The sequence below is a fragment of the Sus scrofa genome, chromosome 6 (genome assembly GCF_054392235.1).
Source record: "Sus scrofa isolate SSC_HxYL_T2T_F1_AM1 chromosome 6, Sscrofa_HxYL_maternal_Yorkshire_Landrace_v2.0, whole genome shotgun sequence".
Taxonomy (NCBI): Eukaryota; Metazoa; Chordata; class Mammalia; order Artiodactyla; family Suidae; genus Sus; species Sus scrofa.
In genome coordinates, this window is record NC_139388.1 from 83,436,910 (window position 1) to 83,463,633 (window position 26,724).

At 38.7% G+C, this 26,724-nt stretch overlaps 1 protein-coding gene across 35 annotated transcripts in view; it reads right to left on the reverse strand.

Annotated features, from left to right (window-relative positions):
• HP1BP3 (heterochromatin protein 1 binding protein 3) overlaps window positions 1-26,724 on the reverse strand; it is a 32,676-nt gene that overhangs the window by 4,981 nt on the left and 971 nt on the right. For 2 of the 35 annotated variants that reach the window (XM_084963169.1, XM_084963170.1), the window contains exons 2-12: window positions 26,421-26,563; window positions 24,954-25,174; window positions 21,617-21,812; window positions 21,084-21,183; window positions 17,918-18,071; window positions 16,436-16,595; window positions 13,656-13,799; window positions 11,689-11,769; window positions 10,696-10,850; window positions 6,637-6,727; window positions 1,285-1,444 (exon numbers count right to left, since the gene is read on the reverse strand). In XM_084963169.1, coding sequence (XP_084819295.1) covers window positions 1,285-1,444; window positions 6,637-6,727; window positions 10,696-10,850; window positions 11,689-11,769; window positions 13,656-13,799; window positions 16,436-16,595; window positions 17,918-18,071; window positions 21,084-21,183; window positions 21,617-21,712 — 1,141 coding nt within the window. In that variant the 5' untranslated portion in view covers window positions 21,713-21,812; window positions 24,954-25,174; window positions 26,421-26,563. Of the gene's footprint in view, window positions 1-128; window positions 1,538-6,636; window positions 6,728-10,695; window positions 10,851-11,688; window positions 11,770-13,655; window positions 13,800-16,435; window positions 16,596-17,917; window positions 18,072-21,083; window positions 21,184-21,616; window positions 21,815-21,922; window positions 21,940-24,953; window positions 25,175-26,420; window positions 26,564-26,724 lie in introns of those variants that run through there. The other 33 variants (XR_014807185.1, XR_014807186.1, XM_084963167.1 and 30 more) reach the window with 23 other exon arrangements.

Sequence of the window (26,724 nt, forward strand, 5' to 3'; positions counted from 1 at the left end):
CAGCTCCGATTCAACCCCTAGCCTGGGAACCTCCATATGCCGCGGGAGCAGCCCAAGAAATAGCAATAACAACAACAACAACAAAAGACAAAAAGACAAAAAAAAAAAAAAAAAAAAAAATGTATAACTAAACACAGCATCCATCTTATGCAAGGGGAAGAGAAAAAACAGCCATACATACAGCCAATGTTTTATAATAACTTTAAAAGGAACATAATCTATAAAATATCCAATCACTATGTTGTACACCTGAAAGTAATATAACCCTGTAACTATACTTCAATGAAAGTCACACACACCACAGTTTTCAAAGTACATAAGAAAACAATCAGAAAGCATTCCTGGAGTTCTCACTGCGATGCAGGAGAAATGAACCCAACCAGTACCCATGAGGATGCAGGTTCAATCCCTGGCCTTGCTCAGTGGATCGGGGACCTGGCATTGCCATGAGCTGTGGTGTAGGTCGCAGAGGAGGCTCAGATCCTGCACTGCTGTGGCCATGGGATAGGCTGGCAACTGTAGCTCAAATTTGACCCCTAGCCTGGGAACTTCCATATGCCGCAGGGGTGACCCTAAAAAGGCAAAAATAAATAAATAAAAATTCCTTCACATTATAAAATACATATTGTATATACTAAAAGTCAATATTTAGACTTAAAAATGAGCTTTTCACTTACAATAATATATTCTAGTTTTGTATTCTGTTGCTCAATTTTCATGTTCCTCACCCTATACCACTGTGCCTACCCTCACAGTTCACTGAGAAAATACACAATCTCACTAACCTACTTGTGACAGTGCTGCTAAGGCAAGATTTCTAATCTCAAATCACCACCTGACAAGGTTAAATATACTTTATTGAAAAAAAGTGTTTTCTGTCATAGGGCTTATTAAGCCAGTAAGAAATAACCTAAGTACTTAGTATTTTAATATGCTGGCATGGTCTCAAGGTGATAACTACATATTCTGGTAAACATTGAAAAGCAGGTTAAAAATACTATACTTGAGAGATGTTTTGAACCTAGAAATGTATCTCCATTACATTAAAAATAAACAAGAAAAATCTTTATAGCAAAGTAAAATTAAATTCTAATCTCTAGCAGATACTGTAAATTAAGAATATGCATTGATTTATCTTTTTTGTAAATGATAAATTTGTGAAGTTGATCCCTCTGGCTTTTCAGTCAGTAGTTAATGCTCTGTAATTTATAGCAAGATCTCTGGGGATTTTTCACAAGATAATTCCCCTGGTCCCCGGGAAATGCACACAGCTCTGAGTCTTACTTTGATAGTTAGAATTGGTCCCTGGGTGGTTCTCCAGGACATACTTCTTCAGAGCAGTGGTGGAGCAGGTCTTCGGCTCATTCATGGCAGCGATGGCAGACAAGATTGCATATTCCATCAGGCTTCCACCAAGCAGGGGTTTCTCCCCTGATTTCTTCAGCTGTTTTCCAAGGAGGAAGAGAAAAGCATCAAGACAACACTCTCCCAAAGCAGGTCAAGACAAGACTCCTCTGCACCAGGTGGGTCGGAGTTCCTGCATTAGCACAGATATGTTTTACAATAAATTGTCAGGTTAGGGACTTTCTCTCCCCACTCATCAGGTATTCAATCTAACTGAGGAGTCCCAACCCTCTTACGGATATTTTCTCCTTCTATCCACCCCTCTATCCAATCTAAATCAGCCACAGCCAACCTAACCCAAAGAGAGTAACAGTTCTATTCCGATAAGGAGGCTAATTTGTTATGTTCCCAATAAATAAACACTTTTTCTGAGAATACTTCCTTTTTTTCTGAATCTGAAAATTGGAGTACTTATAATCTTTTTAAAAGGTTTTTTGCTTGTTTATTTTAAGGTCACACCTGCAGCATATGGAAATTTCTAGCCCAGGGGTTGAATTGGAGCTGCAGCTGCTGGCCTATGCCACAACCACAGCAACTCAGGATCTAAGCCATGTCTGCGACCTACACTGCAGCTCATGGCAATGCTGGATCCTCAACCCACTGAGAGGGGCCATGGATCGAACCCGAATCCTCATAGATACTAGTCGGGTTCATTACCACTGACTATAACGGGAACTCCCTGCAAAGGAAAAGTTTGATAAGCTTTTAGGGTATCATACAACAGAAAATTATATAACATGTTTCAAGGACAAAAGGCTGAAGAACAGAGGTTAGCACCAATAGGCAGAAAGGTTAAATGACAAATCAAGGTCTGTTCTTTAACAGTGATTCTCAAGGAAAGGTCCACAAACCCCTTAGGGTTCCTGAAACCCCTTCAGAGGACCTGCATGGTTAAAACTACTTTGGTAATAACACTAAAATGTGATCTGCCTTTCTCACTGTGGGACATTTGCATTGGTAGTGGGAAAACAATGATGCCATATGATCATTTAAAGTTTTAGAAAAAGCATTTGACAAATTCAGTAGCCATTCATAATAAGCTCCCAACAAATTAGTAACAGATGAGAACTTTCTCAACCTGATAATAGGCATCTACGAAAAACCTACAGCTTCAATGGTGAAAGAATGTTTTCCCTCTAAGATGGGTAACAAGACAAAGATACCTACTCTCATTACTGTACTGGAGGTTCTATATGGTGCAATCAGGCATTAAAAAAAAAAAAAGACATTCAGATTGGAAAGGAAGAAGTATAATGATCTTTATTTGCAGATAACATTATCCTGTATGTAGAAAATCACTGGGAATCCAACACAAAATTCTAAGGAACCCTCAAAAAAAGCTCTAGAACTAGTAAATGAGTTCAGTAAGATTCCAGGATAAAAGATCAATAGACAAACCAACTGTATTTCTACAGGCTAGCAATGAACAAGCTAAAAATGAAAATTCTATTCACAACAGCATGGAAAAAGAATAAAATACTTAGGAATAAATATAACAAAAGAAATGTAAGACCTGTACACTGAAAACTACAAAACACTGCTAAGAAGTCAAATATTTAAATAAATGAAGACAGTCATAGATTGGAAAACTCAACACTGTAAAGATAGTAATTTTTTTTCCCAAATGCAATCTCTTATCAAAATCCTGGCTGGATTTTGTGTGTGTGTGTGTGTGTGAAAATTGATAAACAAGTCTTAAAATTTATATGGAAATGCAAAAGACCCAGAACAGTCAAAACAATTTTGAAAAAGAAAAAGTTGAGAGGCTTATATTTCCCAATTTCAAAACTTACTACAAAGCTACACTCATCAAGACAGTGTAATCCTGGCATAAGGATTCACATACAGATCAATGGAACGGAATTCAGAGTCCAGAAACAAACCCTTACATTCATGGTCAATTAAGGTTTTTTTTTTTTTTTAAAGTTCTAATGAAGTATAGTTGATTTACAATGCTGTATGGTCAATTAAGTTTTGATAAAGATGCCAAGACAATTCAATGAAGGGACAGTCTCCTCAATAAATGGTGTTGACAACTGGATGTCCAAATGCAATAAGATGAATTTATACCGTTACTTCACACCTTAAATAAAACTTAACTTAAAATGGGTCACAGATCTAAATGTAAGAACTAAAACCATAAAACCCTTAAGAGAAAAATAGGAGTAAATCTTCTGACCATAAGCTAGGCAATGATTTATTAGATATGACACGAACAGTACAAGCAATTTAAAAGAAATAATAAACTGGCCTTTATCAAAATTAAACACTTTTGTGTTTCAAGACACCATTAAGAAAGTGAAAGCATGGCCAGATTAGGAGAAAATATCTGCAAATCATGCATCTGATGAGGAATCTGTATCTAGTTATATAACTCTTAGAACTCAATTAAGATGACAAATGACTCAGTTTTAAAAAGAGGCAAAGGATCTGAATAGACATTTTACCAAAGAAGATAAACAAATGTCCATTATGCACATGAAAAGATGGTCAGTATCAATAGTCTCAGGAAAATGTCAACCAAAACCACAATGAGTATGACACCATGTTATGTCCACTAGTAAGGCTATAATTTTAAAAAGACAATAACAAGTATTGGAAAAATAAGGAGAACATAGAATCTTTGTATATACGTTGCTGGTGGGAACACCAAACAAAGTAGCTACTTTGGCAGTTTCTTGAAACAAATTTACCACACAGTCCAGGGAGTCCACACTCCTACTTACATACCAAAGGGAAATAAAAACATCCATCTGCACAAAGATTTGAACATAAATGTTCATAGAATATTAATTGTAACAGCAAAAGGAGATGGAGTTCCCATATTGGCTTGGCAGAAACAAATCTGACTAGCATCCATGAGGAGGCAGGTTCAATCCCTAGCCTCACTAAGTGGGTTAAGGATCCTGCATTGCTGTGGCTATGGTGTAAGCCAGGGGCTACAGCTCCAATTTTATTTATTTATTTATTTATTTATTTATTTATTTTTAAATTTTATTTTCCCACTGTACAGCAAGGGGGTCAGGTTATCCTTAGATGTATACATTGCAATTACAGTTTTTTCCCCCACAGCTCCAATTTGACCCCTAGCCTGGGAAACTCCATATGCCACAGGTGCAGCCCTAAAAAGATAAAAAAAAAAAGTCGTAACAGCAAAAGTGGAAATAACCCAAATGCTCATTAACTCGTGAATGGATAAACATAATACGTCAGATCCATACAATAAAATACTATTTGGCAATAAAAGGAATGAAAGTACTGATTCATATTGCAACATGGATAAAACTGAACAAATGTTATGCTGAAAGAAGACACAAAAGACCACATACTGTGTGATTCTATCTTTACGAAACTTGTAGAAAAGGTAAAGAGAGAAAACAGATCAGGAGGCTGGATGGGGGCAGGAACCCGGAATGGCTGCATGTGGGCACAAGAGATTTTTTTAGGTGATGGAAATGCTCTAAAATTGAGCAGTGGTGATGGTTGTACAACACTGCAAATTTACTGAAAGTCACTGATTTATAAATTGCAACATGAAATGAATATATCTTATGTATATATGTCATACCTCAATAAAGCTATTAAAGGAGTTCCCATTGTGGCTCAGAAGTAACGAAACCGACCAGTATCCATGAGGATGTGGGTTCTATCCCTGGCCTTGCTCAGTAGGTTAAGTAAGGATCCAGCATTGCTGTGAGCTGTGGTGTAGGTCGCAGACAAGGCTCGGATCTGGCATTGCTATGGTTGTGGTGTAGGCCAGTGGCTACAGCTCCAATTTGACCCCTAGCCTGGGAACTGCCACACACCACAGGTGCAGCCCTAGAAGGCAAAAAGAATAAAAAATTAAAAAAATTTAAACATTAAAAAAACAAACAAACAAACTACTACATGCAAAGCTACTATATACAGATGGATAAACAAGGTCCTACTGTATAGCATGGGGCACTGTATTCAATATCCTATGATAAACTATAATGGAAAAGAATACGAAGAGTCACTCTGCGACACAGCAGAAAATAACACAACATTGTAAATCAATAACATTTTTAAAAAAGTAGAGCTATTACGAAATAACTATCATTTGTTGAATTTTGTATACTAATACTGATCTCTATCTGAAAATTATTTTAAAACACACTTTTTTTTTTTATTCGCTTTTTAGGGCCGCACCTACAGCACATGGAGGTTCCCAGGCTAGGAGTCCAATTGGAGCCACAGCATCACCAGATCCGAGCCACATCTGCAATCACCACAGCTCAGGCCAACACCAGATCCTTAACCCACTGAACGAGGTCAGGGATTGAACCCACAACCTCATGGCTCCTAGTCAGATTCGTTTCTGTTGCGCCACAACGGGAATTTCAAAATACGCCACCTTTAAAAAAAAATTACTTATTTTTGGTGGCACCTGCGGCATGTGGAAGTTCCTGGGCCAGGGATCAAATCTGTGCCACAGCAGTGACTCGAACTGCTGCAGTGATGAAGCTGGATCCTTAATCCGCTGTGCCGCAAGGGAACTTCCTAAAATATGCCACCTTTAACTGTACTGTACTCATGTGTGAGCCGGATTTTCTTTATAGATGTAACCCAAAATATATTAAAACAGATACCAGCTGGAGTTCCTGTCTTGGCTCAGTGGTTAACGAATCTGACTAGGAACCATGAGGTTGTGGTTTCTATCCCTGGCCTCGCTCAGTGGGTTAAGGATCTCGCGTCGCCCTGAGCTGTGGTGTAGGTGGCAGACGCAGCTTGGATCCCACGTTGCTGTGGCTCTGGTGTAGGCCGGTGTCTACAGCTCTGATTAGACCCCTAGCCTGGGAACCTCCATATGCCGAGGGAGCGGCCCTAGAAAAGGCAAAAAGACAAAAAAACAAACAAACAAACAAACAAAAAAAACCCCAGATTCCAGCTGTCTTTTATTAAGATAGACAGTAAAGACTTTTGTAAAAATGTAGTAAGGAGTAACCTTCTTCTCACTGAAATTTTTTTTATTTTGGGAAACAGTTTTTCATAAAAAATGTTATTTTCATTAACATGTAGTAGTTTACCATTTCTAAAACGAATTTTAAAATATTCAAAATTTTCCTCAGTTTTAATTGCTAATACAGTAATTATTCATAGGTATAACCCACATAAACAAATGCATTGGGGTCCCCAATGAATTTTTAGAGTATAAGAAGGTTCTGAAACCAAAACTTTTGAGAACCACTTCTCTACAATCAAGTCTCTAACCTGGAATGTCCCAGAAGCACCTTTGCCAGTTATTTGTTCTAACTGGCCTCTCTCTACTGCTCTCTGGAGAGCATTCTTCAACAGCTGAGGCCTGCAGAAGAAACAAAAACAGTGATACATATATCAATGAAGGAAAGATTTGAAAAAAATGGATCCAGGGTTGTTCTAAAGAACGAAAGTTCTGATTCCTTTGTGTAGTACTTTGTTACAGTGGACAAAAAAGTAATAAATTGTTGGCACTCTTAATAAGTGGCATTCTTTTTTCACCAAGCAAACAACCTAAACCATTACCTGTACATACAGAACCACGGACTACACAGAACCAATTTCCAACTTGCCAGAGCACTTCAAAAACCAATCATTTATTACCATCAGACCACAACAGCAACCACACTTTGTAATTAAGCAAAAAATGGATATCCTGGAGTTCTCATCATGGCTCAGTGGGTTACGAACCCACTAGTATCCATGAGGATGTGGGTTCAATCCCTGGCCTCACTCAGTGGGTTAAGAATCTGGCGCGCCGTGAGCTGTGGTGTAGATCACAGATGCGGCTCAGATTTGTCATTGCTGTAGCTGTGGTATATGCCAGCAGCTATAGCTCCGACTCAACCCCTAGCCTGGGAACCTCCATATGCCACAGGTGTGGCCCTAAGATAAATAAATAAACAAACAAATAAAAAAAATAGAATGATATCTTTAAAGTCCCATTGAATTCAGGTACTCTTTAAGGAAAAATTCCTGGATTTTTAAAAAGTATATAAACATTAACACATAAACTGAGTTGTTTTTTGCAAACTAGTATTTAAAGTCAGCCTAGTAAAATACGATTTCCCGAGGGAAAAAACAGGTTGTTCTTAACACAGTATCTATGCCTTAAGAGAGTTGTAGTGGTTTTTTTGTTTGTTTGTTTGCTTTTTAGGGCTGCATATGCAATATCGAAGTTACCATGGCGCTGGGGTCAAATCAGTGTGGCAGCTCCAGCCACAGTCACGGCCTCAGCAACACCATATCCAAGCCTCTTTGGCAACCTCACAGCTCATGGAAACGCCATATCCTTAACCCACTGAGCGAGGCCAGGGATCGAACCCACATCTTTATGGTTACTAGTTGGGTTCATTACCACTGAGCCACTCTCTTGGTAACTCCCAAGAGAGTTGTAGTTAAAAAAAAAAAAAAAAAGAAAAAGAAAATTAATAGCCTAGGTCATCAAAACTAGATGGCAGGCAAAAAGAAACAGTATCATTAAAAACGTAACAGCAAAATGTTTCAAAAGTTGCTCCGTCAAGGGGCAATGGTTTGGTGGGTGAAGAATCAAGGAAGTTAACTTAGGGCATAAAGGGGTCTGTGGTATGAAACAAGATAAGAGTCAAATGGAAAGCTATACATTCAGAAAAGCAATTGGTAAATTTGAAGAAATGGTTAATCATAACTCCAAAGTTTAGTGATGTGCTTTGCCACATCTCCCAAAAATTACCAAAATGGCACCCAAATGGGAGCTCCTTTCTGTGGCTTAGCGGTTAAAGAACCGGACTAGGATTTATGAGGATGAAGGCTGGATCCCTCAACTCGCCCAGTGGGTAAAAGACCTGATGTTGCCATGAGCTGTGGTGTAGAAAAGCAGCTGTAGCTACAATTCGACTCCTAGCCTGAGAACTTCCATATGCTGTGGGTTAGACCCCTAAAAAGCAGGAAAAAAAAAAAAAGAATGGCACCCAAAGAGCAGAAAATCATGACTTATTTGAAACCAGTTACTTGGTAAGTTGTTAAGATGAAAAGATCAACAACTTGGCAGCCCAGTGAGGGACAGAATGATGAGGGCCAAACTGCTACTACCACTTGAGGTGCTTTCATGAGCTTTGACACCTTTCTTTGGAGAAGAAATTTTGAATCTTTTTATCTAACCACTAAGCATAACAGGCTGAGGTGACACTAGGGTTAGTAATTACATCATCCATACGCTTGGGGAGGATGAGACAGGGGATCCCATGTTCTAACAGGATGCTAAAGTTAGAAACCATACTGTCTGACACTCCAAGTGAAGAAACTCCCTATCACCCCCCAAATACCAATGAAAGTATTTCTTTAATTTTTTTTGTCTTTTTGCCATTTCTTGAGCCACTCCAGCGGCATATGGAGGTTCCCAGGCTAGGGGTGAAATCAGAGCTGTGGCTGCCGGCCTACACCACAGCCACAGCAACTCGGGATCCGAGCTGCGTCTGCAACCTACACCACGGCTCATGGCAACACCAGATCCTCAACCCACTGAGCAAGGCCAGGGATCGAACTTGAAACCTCATGGTTCCTAGTTGGATTCGTTAACCACTGAGCCACGACGGGAATTCCATAATTTAAAAAAAAAATTTTTTTTTTTTTTGGGTCTTTTTGCCTTTTCTTGGGCCACTCCCTCGGCATATGGAGGTTCCCAGGCTAGGGGTCTAATCGGAGCTGTACCTGCCAGCCTACGCTGGAGCCACAGCAACGCAGGATCCGAGCCACGTCTACGACCTACACCAGAGCTCACGGCAACGCTGGATCCTTAACCCACTGAGCAAGGGCAGGGACCGAACCCAAAACCTCATGGTTCCTAGTCGGATTCGTTAACCACTGCGCCACGACGGGAACTCCAAAAATTTATTTCTTAATTGTTATTTCCCCAATACAATTTTTTTTTTCTATGTACAGCATGGTGACCCAGTTACACATACATGTATACATTCTTGAATGAAAGTATTTTTAAGCCAGTATTATTCCATTCAGAATGAATACAATTTATGCCATAACCTAAAACACACTCAAAGTCACTCATCCCGCAAATATTTACTGAGTATTTATTATGGTTATGCAGGAATAAACACATAGATCTGGTCACTAAAATCAAGGAATATAAGAGATGATGCATTACATAATAATTATAGGAGAGTGATAAGAGTCAGAGCTGAAGCATGTGCATAGACTCTTTGGTCAAATTAAAAAACTAATCTGAGAAGTGTCTTCTTAACCAAGGTTCAAATGCTCCAGGAATGAGTTACCAGTTAAATTGGTTCCCTTAACATTTTTGTTTCCTCAGCAATACCAATCATCACACTAGCATATGCCTTGTGGTGGGCCTTTAGAAATCTCAGGGTTCTATCACTCACTCCATTCTTCAGGTAAAAGCACACTTACCAAAGGCTTCAAAGCATCTCACATCAGCCCCTTCTCTCATCACTGCTACAACCTTAGTAGCCACCATGCCCTCCCTTCTGGGCACTGTGCTTTCTGTTTTCATAGTGCACATCACTATTAGATCAGTACATCTACAAAGGCCTCAACGGATCAGGTTACTCAACGTTTCAGGTGTCAGATCTTAATGCCTCCACCCAGCATCAAAGCTTCCATGGCCAGTTCTCACCCCTTGTTAGTGTAGATCCAGACACAGGCTTCTTTCAGATCCCCCAAAAGAATGTCAACTCCTCCCTGTGAAATTTTCTCATAAAGTTCTTTTAAGACTGCTTTCCCCACCCTATCATCACATCTAAAGTCTACACAGTCTTCTAGAAGTGCCCCGTCGTGGTGCAGTGGAAACAAATCCAACTAGAACCATGAGGTTGCGGGTTTGATCCCTGGCCTTGCCCAGTGGGTTAAGGATCCGGCGTTGCCGTGAGCTGTGGTGTAGTTTGCAGACGCGGCTTGGATCCTATGTTGCTGTGGTTTTGGTGTAGGCCAGTGGCTACAGCTCCGATTAGATCCCTAGCCTGGGAACCTCCATATGCCACGGGAGCGGTCCTAGAAAAGGCAAAAAGACAAAAAAAAAAAAAAAAAATTTTTTTAAATAATAAGCAGCTTAGAGGACATAGTTAATGCTGAATATTTGAGTTTCCAAGAGAAATTACATATGAAGGTATGAAAAGGAAAATATAATAGAACCTAAAAAATAAAACCCACAAATAAGGTTTTAATTCTAGCTCAGCTAAAAACAATTCTTAACTAAATATTTAATTTTTGTTTCTCATGAAAGCTGGGCTGAGGAAATAACACAGACATCTGTGTTTTAAAGTCTAGGCCTATGGCTCATACCTGATGTCCACTCTAAGTTTAGGGTAATACTGAGACACATATTTCCTGATGAGACTGTAGGAAGCTTCTTTAGGTTCACAAAGGCGGGTAAAGGCCAGTGGGAGGATATCTTCCAATTTTACTTGTGGTTCTGGATTCACTGCAGAGCTCCTGTTCTGAAATGTAATTATCAAAAATTATCATCATTTCAGGATACTGAGCTTTCTGTTCAGTTGCTTCTATATTCAACTCAAGGGCTTTCCTAAGCTGATTGCCAAATCAACTACAACCAAAAGAAAACCATCCCTTTTTTGCACAAACAAATCACACCACAACTGGTGTAATGTCATTTGTGTGGCAACTTCTTTCAGATAAAAATTCTGAATTAGGAGAGTTAAAAATATATTTAAAAACTAAAAGGTTATTAAAGGCCTTAACTCATTCTTAGCCTTCAATAACAAAGAATGAAAAGGATCATGCAGCACCAACATCACTGCACAGAAGTTCACTTTGAAAGTTGTCTGAAAGCTTTATAAAGTACAAAAACCTTCATTGCTGTTAAAACAAAGATGCAGCAGAACAGTTAGATTTCAATTACTGACAGAGGAAACACTACATACTTCACTTTGTTACTGTCTACCTTCCATAAATGGAAGAAAAACTGGCTTGAGGCATGGTTTTAGGGTCTAATACTGGGTAAAAATGTATCTGTATGCCTCTTCTAGTTTAAAAGATATTTCAAAAAAGCAGGAAAACTCATGGAGCTACCTGTAGTTCGACACAGGGCAGTTAAGCACACAGGCTCTAGGCTGCAGTGCCTGGAGCTGCACACTGTTCAGTCCACTCACTAACTCACTGAGTGATAACAAGCAAATCAATTCTAACCTTCCCCAGGCCTTCGAAGAATGGCTGCACTGTGCATAGTGCACACAGTGAATAACACATAGTAAACATTGTATCTTTGGTAGTAGTAATTTTATTACAGTGCGAAATCAAACTGTGGTATAGACTTACCTTTCTGTTTCTGGATTTCTGAGGTGTTTTTCTTGATTTTTGGACCACAATAAAACTCCCAGAAGCACCTTTTCCTTTTACCTAAAGTAAATTAACTTCAGTTGCAATAACCAGTATTTTTAAATTATTCTGCCTCATATTAATAACTTTATAGTAGACTAAGCAAATTACAGAGCATGGTGATGCAAGAACTAATGTAAAGTGCTGTTGAACTCTTCAGAGGACAAAACAACAATGGATGAGCTGAAAGATTTGGGATTAAATCCTATTTGAATCTAACTGTTCAACACTGGACAACCTTGTAAACCCTCTGAGCGCTTGTTTCCTCATCTACAAAACTGGGAAAGAATGCTAGTATGCTACCACATTAAACAGACTACTATAAGCTTGCAAAAAAAAAAAAAAAAAAAAAAAAAAAAAGGAAGGGACACAATCTTTCTTAAAAGAAAGATAGCTCCTTGCCACAAGTTCAGAGCCTAGTTAATCTCAGACCACGTTTCCTACAGTTTGCCCATTATAGACTATTACTGCGTTTGGGAAAGGTAATCTAATGATTTTAGACTCTGCACATGATGGTGTAGGTTAAGTCCTTCCGCATATTTAGGCACCGTCACAGAACCTCTCATTAACCTGAGTCCTCCACGCCTTAGTTTACTTACACTACTTGTATACGGCAATCAAACTGAAACACTTTCAGCCTATAAACTTGTTGAAGCATCAAACTGAGGGTCAGCCTGTGAGGCAAAATAGGTCACAAACTATATTTTCATAAAGAAAAACATGAAACTAGCACATAAACTATGCTGACATAGGTTATACTCCATTTAAAGCTATTATAAAATATTGGTAGTAGAAAACTGACAGAACATGGTAAACCAACTATAATGGAAAAAATAAAAATCATTAAAAAAATAAAAAATAAAATATTGGCGTTCCCTTGAGGCACAGTGGGTTAAGTATAGTGGCTAGGGTTGCTGCTGTGGCAAGGGTCTGATCCTTGGCTTGGCAACTTCCACATGCCACAGGTGAGGCCAAAAAGTAAATAAATAAAGTTATTATTCAATAACGGCTATAGGGAGTTCCCATCATGGCTCAGTGGTTAACAAACCTGACTAGTATCCATGAGGATGCAGGTTTGATCCCTGGCCTCACTCCGTGGGTTAAGGATCTGGCGTTGCTGTGAGCTGTGGTATAGGTCACATATGTGGCTTGGATCCTGTGTTGCTGTGGCTCTGGTGTAGGCCGGAAGCTGTAGCTCTGATTAGACCCCTCGCCTGGGAACTTCCATATGACATGAGTGTGGCCCTAAAACGCAAAAAAAAAAAAAAAAGCTATATTCCCTGTGTTGTACAATATATCTTCAAAACTCTAAGTAATGTTTTGAAGTACTAGGCCAAGTAACATGGATATATGCCTGAAATCAATATTGGTTTTAGTATTATTCTCAATTTATCCAAGTTTATCTGATGCTCCCTAAAGCTTTTAATAGTTTTAAATACTAATAAAGGTGAACATATTTACAAAGATAATTTATAATAACCACTTTAGCCACTTAAGTTAGGCTTTAAAACTAAGAAACTTAAGAACAATTATCTTTTCTGCTATTGCATTAATAGGATTCCTCAATCCTGCTTATCATCTTCAGTACTATATAATCCCAAGCACAAGCACCCCCTGAAGAAAAACCAATTAAAAGTACAAGCAGCTAGAAAAAAATTTATATACTGTCATATTGCTTTGGTTTTCTAGAATAGTTATCTTATTAAAGATAACTGGCACCAGTGATTTTGAAACCTAGTCTAAGATTATAAAACAAGGTCAAGGGTAAGCATTTCATCATCATGTTAACTTGTTTTAACAAATAAACAAACAAACCCACAAAGCACTAAAAGCCTACATATTATTTACCAAAGATGGATTTAAAGCCAATACATGTTGAAATGATATTACAAACAAATGTTTAATACCTGTTTAATAACACCTCTATTTAATTCTCTTTTCAGCGCTTGTTTAAGGAGGTAGCCCCTTCTCTCTAGCTCCAGAGAAGGGTACTTATGGATGATGTATTTTCGAATAGCAACCACAGACGCACCACTCTTCTGGAAGCATGCCTAGGGAACAGATTTATCAAACCATACACGTTAATTTAAACTACCTGTTTTTTATGTGTTTTCTGACACATATGTTTTCAAAATAAATGGTTTTGGAAGTGAACTTGATTAACGAACGAAAAAAATGGCAGGGAAAAATGAACAGCATTTCAGGTAACTTCAGTTCATCATGGCTGTGGAGAAAGACAGAATTAACAATATTTCTGCAACAAATTTAAATTGTTCAAAACAGCCAAAGAGAAGATACAACATGTGAACACCATTCTGTGTGTTAATGAAGAACCGCCTTCCATTTTAATTCTATTTTATATTAAGACAGATCTTTAGCATGAAATTAAAGCAGGCATTTCTATCGCTTGTAGGTTCACAGATGTGGCCCATTTTATGGAATGAACTTTGGCACACCAAAACCAATAGTTCTCCACAGGCTTTGTATGAATGTCAGCAGATAATATAAGCAAAAACAATCTGAATAAATGGCATAAAACCGGGTTTACAGATGCAAAGCCTTAAGGGAAGTTGTGCATAAAAATGAGAGTATTCAATTGCAATTTAAAGTCTCCTCCTCCATTTCCATCCGACTTATCTATATTCCATTTGACTGATGCCCATGGAAGACTCAAGCAGGTCATCATGTCACAAAGGCAGCAAATTTTTCCCCCCCAAATTTTGAGGCACACAGCAGCATCTGTTATTTAGCTAATGGGCTAGTCTTCCAATTTTGTGTAGCCATTGTCTCATAAACTGACTACAGGATTTACCCATTATCACTGGATAAAGGCTTGATTAAATATTATTTTATATACCAAAAATAACTCACAGACAGACGGACCAGAAAAGACCATGCAACACAAGTTAATATGGACTGTGTTAATATGGATCACCCACTTCAAGTAAATGTCTCTGACTTATTGTAACCTACTGAAGTTTACTCTTGGTCTTAAAAGAAAATGCAAAGCAAAGAAAATCAAACAGAAAAGAACACTCTAATGCTACAACAATCCTTTGGCGCCACCAAATTGATAATGAGATGAAAATATATATCAGGACTTCTCTCAGATTCAGAAAATGGTATCAGTGGCCTGAAATTATAATTTGTTAAATGCATGGACTACATATGATATAAATACATATATGCACACATGTATATTATATATTTCATTTGTACAAATATGCATAATATTTCAACTATTCTTTAGGCCTATTTATACTGTCCCATCTTTTTGTCTTTTCTAGGGCTGCACTTGCAGCATATGGAGGTTCCCAGGCTAGGAGTCAAATCAGAGCTACAGCCGCCGGCCTAAGCCACAGCCATGCCAGATCTGAGCCACGTCTGCGACCTACACCACAGCTCACAGCAACGCCGGATCCTTAACCCACTGAGTGAGACCAGGGATTGAACCCGCAACCTCATGGTTCCTAATTGGATTTGTTAACCGCTGAGCCATGATGGGAACTCCATAGTGTTTATATTTTCGTTCTAGTATTTTTAAAAAATTTAGTCCATTCTCCACCCTCACGGTAACCTTGCCCCTTCAAACCTAAGCTGAGTGGTCACAAAGTGAAATCCTAGAAGAAAGGCTACACAAAGAAAAGAGATCCACAATAGTCAAGCTACCTAGACCAAGGAAGTCTTCTCAATGAGTTGAGAGTACTCTTGAAGGAGTGCAGAGAGAGGTCTGAAAGCAAACTCTTTTCCAGTTTGTCAGTGCTGTCTAAGAAGCACCACCAGGCTAAGAAGGACCACCAGGCTCTTCCTTCCTACGTACACCACCACTGGTTAAACTGTATCTATAACCTTCTCTCCCCAGTTCTGACTCAGATGCTAGCAATAGGGTCCCTGAAATGAGTGTCTATGGCTTCTGTTTTAACTCCTCTTGTCATCTGCTCATGTGAAATAAACATGGCAAAATTAATCAGAAAAATTTATACAAAAAAAGGGCAAGGTCAGATTAGAAGATAACCTTAAATAAGAAAACAGTACCTAATGATCACACGAGCTAATGAAAGTCAATGAATTATAGTAAAGTTATAAAGCTATGGAAGGAGGACAGTTTTTGCAAGTATTCTAGAACGACTAGGTGATATGAAGCAAAGCAGTAAGGTTTCTAAAAGGGTTTTCTATTGTTTAGGTGTGAAAAATAACCAACTACTAACATGAGACACTAAGTTTTGAAAATGGATCTGAAGATGGTACTCTTTTAAAATAAAAATTTTCTCAATGTTATTCAGTTACCCTGGGTCAGTTAGATCTCAAAAGGGGAAGGACCCTGTTTGCCTTATTCTGTGCTATATCACTAGTACGGCTGCTTGATCAGAGAAGCTAGTCCTCAACTGTTTGTTGAATTAACACGTTCAGCCTTCAAAGAAAAGCTACACTTAAACTGAGTGAAAAAAAATCTAAAGATAAGTTAAAAATACTTGCTATAGTAAATTAGAGTTTTTAAAAAAATTAACAGTGCTCACCAAATGTGATAATATTATAAAAACATAAATCTAGCCATGGCTTTCTTCTATTTAAATCTCTTAGGAAGCAGAGCAAAATCTCTGATGTCTGCACAGGACTATGCCATTTTCAAGTAAGCAAAAGACAAACAGAATAAATCTAAGATGAACTGCTTGAAATAAAAACTTGCCTTAATGGCCTCAGTTAGGATTGCATCCATCTTGGGACGTGGGGAGGAAGCCATCGGTGTTTGTTTCTGGGCCCTGGCTAGCTGGCTGGCAGAAAGGGTAGCCCAGGAAGGTATTGTTTTTTTCACTTTCTTCTCCTTTTCTTTAGACTGATCTTTCTCACTTTAAAACAAAGAATTGTTATTATGCAAGATAAACTCTTCAGAAAGAAGTATAAAGTCAGAAAGAAGAAAAGACCAGAGAGGGATTAAAAAAAAATTAATGTTTAATTCATTTCCAAATTAAAGTTACACATAAAATAAGGAAAATTTTACAAAATAAAATACTTAAAAAAAAAAAAAAAACCCATTAAACTGGGTACTATAAAATGAATTGAAAAGGTGTTTTCTCTCAGGTTCAGGAGGAGTCATATAAATTAGCACTGGTATGAAGGGTCAAGTACATAAAGGAAATTTTTAAATGTATTCTAATAACAACTGAAACAGATACAATTTAGTACAGTGCAAAGAACTCAAGCTCTGAAGTCAGAAAACCCAGGTTTAAGTCTTAGCTCCAACATTTAACAGCTATGTCATCTTAGCAAGTGACCTGGGTCTTAGTCTCTTCAGCTGTAAAACAGTAATATAAAACCAAATACTTTATAAGGTGCAACAAGAAACCATGAGACCATGTTTATAAAAACAATTTTGTGAGCCATAAAGCATTATATATAAATTTTATTCTAAGTAATAATAAGACTCCACACATCTAAAATACAAAATTCCACAGACCCTACATGTATCTATAAAACTGGGATGAAAGATGCCCTCAGGGTTACACCTAGAAGGTAGAGTTCTAAGTTATTCTTTTATTTAAAAAGTAGTACCTAACCATTCTCACCAATTATGAACAGAAAGAATGCTACCGGCTGTCTGAAAAAAAAAAAAAGGTTTAATTGAAAAAGAATCACTATCACATTGTACAGACTATCGATAGCAGATTACGCTTTCAGATTCTCACAATCACCCTCTAACTGGATACTTCATCAAATATACAGAGTTTTAGGTGACTTTAGCAATGCCTTGATAGAGACCAATGCTTTCTAATGTAAGCATGCACAAGTAACTCACCCTTGACACAGAGGGAAGAATAAAATGGTGAAGTATCTTCCAGATCAGATTTTTATAGTCATGTTTCATTTCTTACTGAAATTATGTCAATGCTTGCAATAGCAGACCCTCCCACAATGAACTCTAAGCACAAGAACACATTTAAAGCCAAAAGGAATGAATTCTGAATTATTCAAACCATTGTTCTGATAACTACTACAAATTCTAATAGGCCATTCTACATTGTAAGCCTATTTCAAAAACAATTCTAAAAAAAGTAAATCCGAATAGCACGTATCGAGCAAAAAATCAATGTTATAAAACTTAAAAAGTCTGCTCTATGGTCCTTTTACATACTCTTCCATTATAAGTAGCAAGAAGGCATTAAGTCCTTACTCCTTTTTGGTTTCCTCAGAAGGCTTGTTTTCTTCCTTCTCTTCATTCTCAGGTTCCCCCTTTGGCTGCTCTGCCTCACTAGATGTAGCAGGTGGAGTTTCATTCTCTTGTTCTTCTACAGTGGAGACAGATTCCTCTGAACTTACATCTGGTTCTAAAAAAAGATTAGGTGAGTAGTAACTGCATCAAGTAAATACATTACAGCCAGAGTCAACAAAAGGGTAAACGTTTCTCTTTAAATAGAAAAGCCCAAGGTGGCAATTAACAGCTGGGTTCTAAAATGAACAAATGACCACGAGTGCAGTTTTCTTCCTTCTATGTCACTCAAATTGCCCATGGGGGGGTTGATGACCCAGACCATTAGGTGAGAAAAGGAGAAGGACAGGAAAATTACACAGAAAGGGAAACTCATTTCAACCCAAATCAAATCTCTTGATTGTTCTACTCTGTACCACTGATGAGACTCATTCGTTTCATAATTTAACAGACATAACTTAGTAAGGGAGTAAGTAGTAGAAAATTAACATGTATTTTCTAAGGGAAATGATTGGAACAAGTGCAGAAATATGAGAGGGGATACTAAAGTCTATAGTTGCTTGTCTGTGTCTTTTTTCAGTGGGCCTCTTGGAGCAACCACTATAAAACACAGAACCCTAGGAAATAAATGGTTAAGCAGGGACTTTAAAGGACTTTGGTAGCCAAAATGAGACAAAAAAAAAAAGTATATGCTTGAAGAGTCTGGTCATTCAAATTATGAGAACACATTACTGGCACAAAGACGACCTCTTTGAGGTGGTCATATAAACATGAGAATTTTTTAAAATGCTACTTCCTTCTTATAGCCAAACCACATACATACAATGCTAAAGGAATTCTAGTTTCTCAACAAACTGAAATTCTAAACCATAAATTTCAGGATAGTCAACTACCATTTGTAAATCATCCTAGGTTACACTCTCCAACCAGATTTGTTTTTTTTTTAAGGGCCACACCCACGGCATATGGAAGTTTCCATGTTAGGGGTCTAATTAGAGCTATAGCTGCTGGCCTACACCATAGCCACAGCAAGGCAGTCTGCAGGTCTGCAACCTAACCACAGCTCACAGCAACACTAGATCCTTAAACCACTGGGCAAGGCCAGGGATCCAACCCCTGTCCTTATGGATGCTACTCAGGTTTGTTACCGCTGAGCCACAAGGGGAACTCCTTTTTTTTTTAAGGGCAGATTTGCATTTAAGTTTAAAAAAAAAAAAAAAAAGTTCCCATGTATGTTCAGCCAAACTAAATTCAGAGCCAGATATATCTGTATTCAAGTTCAGACTTTATAACCATATAGCTTGATATCTTAGGGCAAGTTCTTTGATATCTCCATGTCTTAGTACCCTTACCTCACAGAAGCTATTACGAGCATCACATAAACTGCTCAGGTTTAGGGGAAATCTGTGGGCCAGGACTTGTACTATGATTCCCATCCTCCTCTGGCCTCTTCTGCTTCTAGAACCGTTTTGCAAACATTAAGGCTACAACTTCATTTTAGCAATGGTAAGTAGTGATATACATGACTACAAGATGTTTTTGTGGGGTTTTTGGCCCCACCTACAGCATGCAGAAGTTCCTGGGCCAGGGACTGAACCCATGCCACAACAGTGACCTGAACCACAGCAGTGCCAATGCTGGATCCTCACCTGTTAAGCCATCAGCGAACTCCATTTTTTTTTTTTTAAATCATGATGCATCTATTACTGTTCCTCGCCTCACCCATGTGACCTAACTGGCTGACCTAATTGGTTGTGTAAGAAAGTCTAGTTAGTCATGTTACTTATTTTTACATTGCCTTATTCTAAAAAAACTGAAAAGCTGAGACTGTTTACTGAGTTCTACTGCAACAACAAGGCTATATGTTTAATTCCACATTATTTTCCCTTGATAGCTTATGGTTCAATAAAGATTCAGTCGCTCAAACATGAATATGTATTACCTGTAAGATACTGTTTCCAACTCATTAAACTATTGTGTCTGCCTTTGTGGATTTATAAAATTTAAAGCATGAGCGTTCAATTATTTCCATGTACAAAACACTATAATGGACAGAGATAAGATAAAAAAACACAACTTGTGAAATATTGGTTGGTCTTGTATAAATTGTTACACCTGAACATGCTAGAATATCCGGAAAACTCATGTTATTAGTGATTCAGTAGCTCCAGCTGGCTGTTAGATAAATGTGGATCATGATGTGCCATCAAGTGGTTAATCTTAGTGCTGGACAAATAACCTATCATAACACACCAGCACCTATTACTTTTTTAATATGCTAATTCCCATGTCTCCTCACTGCCTTAGGCTATAGTACCCAAACTGCTTATGGTATTCATCTGAGGATTCTGAGACAAACTCCAGGCTCAGCTAGAAAAGAGTATATCCTTCGTGCGCCACGGATAAAAGCAACCAGGGTGCACGTATTACTTTATTCATGGTATGTGCTGGTCAGCAAGTATTTGGTTCTAACAGCAGTGACAGGGACAGCACCATGTGCTCCCTGGCAAACCTGACATAAAAGGCAAGAGAGAAAGGGGGAAAGGACAAAAAAGAAAGAAAAAGGTCATGAGAAGAATAAGAAAAGCAGTCCCACCTCAAGAAGTGGTGATTAATGCCATAAAGGAGCACGAATGATCCAGGCTGATGGTTCTACCTTTCTCTTGAGTTCCTATGTTCCTGCCTCTGTCTGACCAATCTTCTCACCTCCAACACCAAAGTTATAAACCACTGTTTTGATCACCCTTTTGTTCCCTTACGGCCTCCTGATGATTTCTATGCAAGCCTTTCACCGCCCATCTTGTAGGCCCAAGCCCTCCATTCCTCCAGAGGATCAGCCCAAGACACTGTATGCCCTGAAGCTACTCCTCCATGGTTCCTGTCTTCTCCAGCTATCTTTCTGTTCTGAATTCCAAGAACATGAAATTTTCACCTTCGAAAAAATCTTTAGAGACAAGATGAAATTCTTTCTTTGCCCACATGGTCTGGAAATGATACACCACTTCTCTAAATGTTCTTTCCAAATACTTAGGCATGAAAAAAGAACAACTAAGTTCAAGGGAATTTACAGGAAACTTCAAACTGAAGCAGAAACCTTTGCCTTTTTATGTTGTCTCCTGCTTTACTTTACCTGGTTTTTGTTCCTCCCCGTCAGCAAGCTTGCTCTTGGGAGGAGTCTCCCGGGTAGAATTCACAGCTCTACGAATCGGCATGGTGTTATCTTCTACCTTCTAAGAAAAGAAACAGCCATAATTATACATGTAAAAAAAAACTTCTCTTTTCTCTCTTTCTCAAGGGGCCTAACTGGATTTCAGAAGAATTCTTCAAGTCGACTCCAGGATCTGATGCAAATTACTTTTAACACGTTTTTCGAGATGAAATATGATTTTTAAGAAGTACTTTTCAAAGTATTTCATTTTTGCTAGAGTTCAAATGGAAGCAAGTATTATACTTGATTTGGAATAAATTTAGAAGGTTGGAGGTTTTCTCAGGAATTTGAGGGGAAAGGAAAGATGAAAAGAACTTTGCATCTACTTGATTTTTTCAGATTTACAACCCAGACTCCCCAAAGTAGAGGAAGGAACAGGTACCAAGAAGGACCCAGCAGGGCCTGAAGTCAGGGACTGATCCAAGAGTGAGCTTCAAGAATGTGTCAGCCCCTACCTCACCTAACTTGTCCGCGTGGATCAGCTGAGCTCCTACTATAAGTGGGAGTGCCTTAGGATGGACGAGGTCACCTTGAGACGTATCAGTCGCCATTTAAAATAATTTCTAGGCCCGAGTACAGGTTACACTCTGAAGCCTCTGCTGTTAATCACAAGGATTTTTCCTAATGGTTTCAGTGTGGTGAAGAATCAACCTAAAGCACAGAAAAGACCTGGAGTGAAGATTAACAGAAAACAAAACTAAACTAAAATGTCTAAATTTAATATACATCCAAAGGGGGAAATTTTTCACTATAAAACTTACAGTTAAGTGACAGATGCCTTCGTCAGTTATCATTCGGAAAGATAAAATCACTATCAAAATATAGACTATGAAAGCAGCGACTAGGACAAATGCACAAGCCACAGCAGCTGTTGCACCTTCCACATGAACAAGGCAACAAGGACAAGAAAGCTCCTAAGGAATCTAACCCCATCCCCTCTGGCTCCTATCAGGATCTTAGAAAGAAAAGAAGAGGGAGACCAGGGAAGAGTTTTAGTCAATGTTTACTCAAAGATCAGTTTACTAAAGAGAGAAAGCTATTGTTAGTGTTTTCAAAGGGGTCAGGAAACTTAACTGTAACCTTAACTCTATCTCCCTCAGAGAAGTAACAGAAGGGCAAAAATACTGAAGAACATGACAGTCTAAGAGCCTCCAGACTCCGAAAAGAAAATTCAGACCATCACCCAAGAGAGTCAGTATGCTTCTAAGACCTTATTTGTCATATAGTTAATGTTAAGCAAAACTAGCACAGAATAAAATTAAATATTCAAAAATAAATCCCATGTAGTCACTCAAATTTAGGTGATCATTAACACCTTCAGCCCCACCCCCATCTCATCTCAGACTCAATGACATTTTATAATAAAACTTCTTCCAAAACATAATATGACCAGTTAAGCATTTAGATCTCTGAACATTAACGAAGAGCTGGGAAAGGGTAGACTAGCTATTCAACTTCTACTTTAAGCTCTAGTCCTGTATAGAAATTTAAGGGCTTTCAATTTGTAGGTAATAGTTTCAAGATCCAGACAAGGTGCTTTCACATTTACAGGGAAAATCTTTTTATGAGAACACCAAGAGCAGTGCCAAACTTGAGAACTATCAATCAGGTGCAGTGAAAGGCAGCTGAAAGAGTTCAAGACAATATATATAATTCTCAAGAGTTTATTAGGAATATCCATGAATATTTAAAACTTAACTGTTGCAAAACTGCTTAAAATGCTCATATAGCAATTCACTTTAAGAACTATAAAACAGACATAAAAATAGTTGTTTTCTGATCTGTGAAAAGTTGGGTTTAACGGCATTATTTTGATTTGTGAAAGCTACAATTCTACTTGGGAATAATTTTAATATATAAACCTGTTCACTCATCTAACTAGCACTTACATAGTAACATATTTCCTTGATTAAAAAAAAAAAAAAAAAAGACAAATCTGGAGTTGCCGTCGTGGCGCAGCAGAAATGAATCTGACTAGGAAACACGAGGTTTTGGGTTCAATCCCTGGCCTCGCTCACTAGGTTAAGGATCTGGCATTGCTGTGAGCTGTGGTGTAGGCACAGACTCGGCTCAGATCTGGCGTTGCCGTGGCTGTGGCATAGGCTGGCAGCTGTAGCTCCACTTCAACCCCTAGCCTGGGAACCTCCACATGCTGTGGGTACGGCCCTAAGAAGCAAAAAAAAAAAAAAAAAAAGGGCAAATGTGATGATATCTTTTACATGTAAATACCATACAGATGTAAAACTTCAAGTTATTCTTGGTAAAGTGATACTGCTAATGAATTCATCTATCTTCCTCCCTCTCTCCCTCTTTTTTGCCTTTTAGGGTCGTATCTGCAGCATATGGAAGTTCCCAGGCTAGGGGTCAAATCAGAGCTGCAGCTGCCAGCCTACACCACAGCCACAGCAACGCAGGATCTTTAACCCACTGAGTGAGGCCAGGGAGCAAACCGGCATCCTCATGGATACTACTAGTCAGGTTCCACTGAACCACAACGGGAACTTCGAATTCACCCTTCTTAACCCAAGATAATATTACCTAGGTTTAAAAGGGTACTGTGAAGTCAATGAAACTTCGAGGAGTCTTTATTCACAGAGTATCTTTAAAGAATATTTTCCTGGGGTTCCCGTCATGGCTCAGCAGAAACGAATCCGACCAGGAGCCATGAGGTTGTGGGTTTGATCCCTGGCCTCGCTCAGTGGGTTAAGGATCTGGTGTAGCCGTGAGCTGTGGTGTAGGTCACAGATGTGGCTTGGATTTGGCATTGCTGTGGCTGTGGTGTAGGCAGGCGACTGCAGCTCCAATTAGACCCCTAGCCTGGGAACCTCCATATGCCGGGGGTGCAACCCTAGAAAAGACCAAAAAAAAAAAAAAAAAAAAAGAATAATCTATGATTCTACCCATCATTCTACTCTCTTGATTCTTAAACACGCAGACCTTCCTTTGGTCCTAGCACTTTGCTCATGAGTTCTCTCATACTGCAACATTCTTTCCCTAGACACTTCAATCAGGTTTCTGTTCAGTGTCCCGCTCTCGGAAAGCCCTCCCCTCCTGATCCTTCCTATTTTTCTTAGATTTCTTTACAGGATTTAATTCAACCTGTAATTCAATATATTTCTATTTACTTGTTTTTTCTGTCTCTCCTAATGGAATGTAAACACTACCTGGGCTAGGACTAGTTAGTTCGTCACTGTATTCCCAGCCCCTAGAATGATGCCCAGCACATAATGGGTGCTGGATAAACACTGAGGGAAAAAAGCTGAAACAATGACTACATCTGATAATACTTATTATTATATTCAGTATGTGTAAAGAACATTTAAAAAATAAAACTAAACTTTAAAATTTAATATAAACATTAAGAAATGTTTGCTTTAGCTCTGAATTTTTTTTTCCCCCCAAAGGCCACACCTGCAGCACATGGAAGTTCCCAGGCTAGGGTTTGAATTGGAGCTGCAGCTGCTGGACTACACCACAGCCACAGCAACCAGGGATCCCAGCCGCATCTGCGACCTACACCACAGCTCACAGCAACACTGGATCCTTAACCCACTGAGAGAGGCCAGGGATCATACCCGAACCTCGGGGATACTAGTCAGGCTCTTAACCTGCTGAAACAAAACACAAATTACTAAATTTCCTTAGTAAAGGTCATGAAACTTGAAGCTTCAGTCTATAACACTTTCTTTATAACAGGTTGGTTAATGAGTTATTTCATAAGTTCACCATTCATTACAGAGGTAACAAAACTATATAGATGGTTAATTAACACTGCCTTAACAACACACGTACCCAGGGAGTCCCCGTCGTGGCTCAGTGGTTAATGAATCTGAATAGGAACCATGAGGTTGCAGGTTCCATCCCTGGCCTTGCTCAGTGGGTTAAGGATCCGGCGTTGCCATGAGCTGTGGTGTAGGTCGCAGACTCGGCTCAGATCCCACGTTGCTGTGGCTCTGGCGTAGGCCGGCGACTAGAGCTCCAATTGGACCCCAAGCCTGGGAATCTCCATATGCCTAGAAAAGGCAAAGAGATTTAAAAAAAAATAAAACAAAACAAAAACCCCACCACCACCACATGTACCCATTTAACTTTTGTTGCTGGAGTTCTGAGTGATCAGACTTTTAAGCTGCCATACTTGTTTTCTGGCATGGCTCTTATCTGGCTGGTTTACTACTGTATACTTGGGGCCTAAGAAACATAGCAGGCATGGAATTGGTGCTCAACAAATATTTGTTAAGTGAAAGAATGAAGAGATGAAACTTAATAAGTTTTTCACCAGGATTCTTGTATGTGCCCAAATCAATCTGTTACCTGTGGTTTATGTGGTCTTCCTGTGATCATCAATCTGTTTTTACATTTTAAATTTAATGTCATATGAATAATATATAAGATTTGCTTTTGTTGAGGGAAATGCTAAGTTGTTTAAATGCAAGCAATGGAGAAAAGGTTGTAAAAGTACAAAGTCCATAATTGCTGAGTTTTAATTTACCTTCTCTACATGAAGAGAAAGCACTAGAAAAATAAGCGTAAGTTTAAAATGTGTTTCAGTTTAATGATATCCTTGAAAACATGCATTTTAGGAAAAATACAATTATTTCATATTTTACCATAAAATGTCTGCAATATAATGTCATTAGCTATGCGCTGAATACAACAAATTGTTCCCAATCTAATGTCTTTCATTATATTCAGACTTCACTGGTAATGTCACAAAAAGCATGCCTATAATTTGCTGGCAACTTCTTTCACATTTCAATAAACCAAGTAATTCAGTATTACTTAATTAGTGTCTGTCTTGGGCATAGATGCTAAGGACACTACGGGAATCCTCACAAGATAAGCATAACCTAACTGGCTGAAGAGTTAGGATTTTCATCTAAACACGAAGAAGAGTTCAGGACACTTGCTCCAACTTGCCGTCTTCAGTCTTCCAATTAAGCTTAGAAAGAAAGCCAACAATATCCTCTAAAATATTACTTCTGCTTTGAAACACGTTACACTAGACTTTTGGAAAGAGCAATAAAAACTTTAAAAGCTCTGAACAGGTTTATGCCTTTCCAGATGAAACAAATCTATCTTCCAAAATTAAACTAGTCACGTCTAACTTCACTCTAAGACAAGCCGGCTTGTCAGTAAAGTTCCAGGCGAATTCCTGGGTATATTTCTAACTAATTTTCACTTTTCAATGTAACGAAAAGTCAGGAAGCATAATAAACCACAGAGAGAAAATGTCTATGCGGAGAGGGCGGTAAGGTTCACCTTGCGCAGTCCTTTGTGCAGGGGAGCGCACTCCCTCAAAAAAGTTGTGACTCGTTCTCCATCACAGTAGTCAATTCGGTATCAAAACTCTGAAACCGGGCTCTCACTCGACCACTCCTGCCTCCATCTCTATACAAACGCTCCTAGTCACAAGTTGGACTTTGTTAACTAGAACCACACCGTCTAAGGAGCGGTGAGCAACAAGCTCTAGGAAAGCCATACGGGAAAACGAAAGCTTAGGCCCGCGTCGCAGCAGCAGCGGCAGCGGCAGCGGCAGCAACAGCAAAAGGCTTTTCAGGGACGC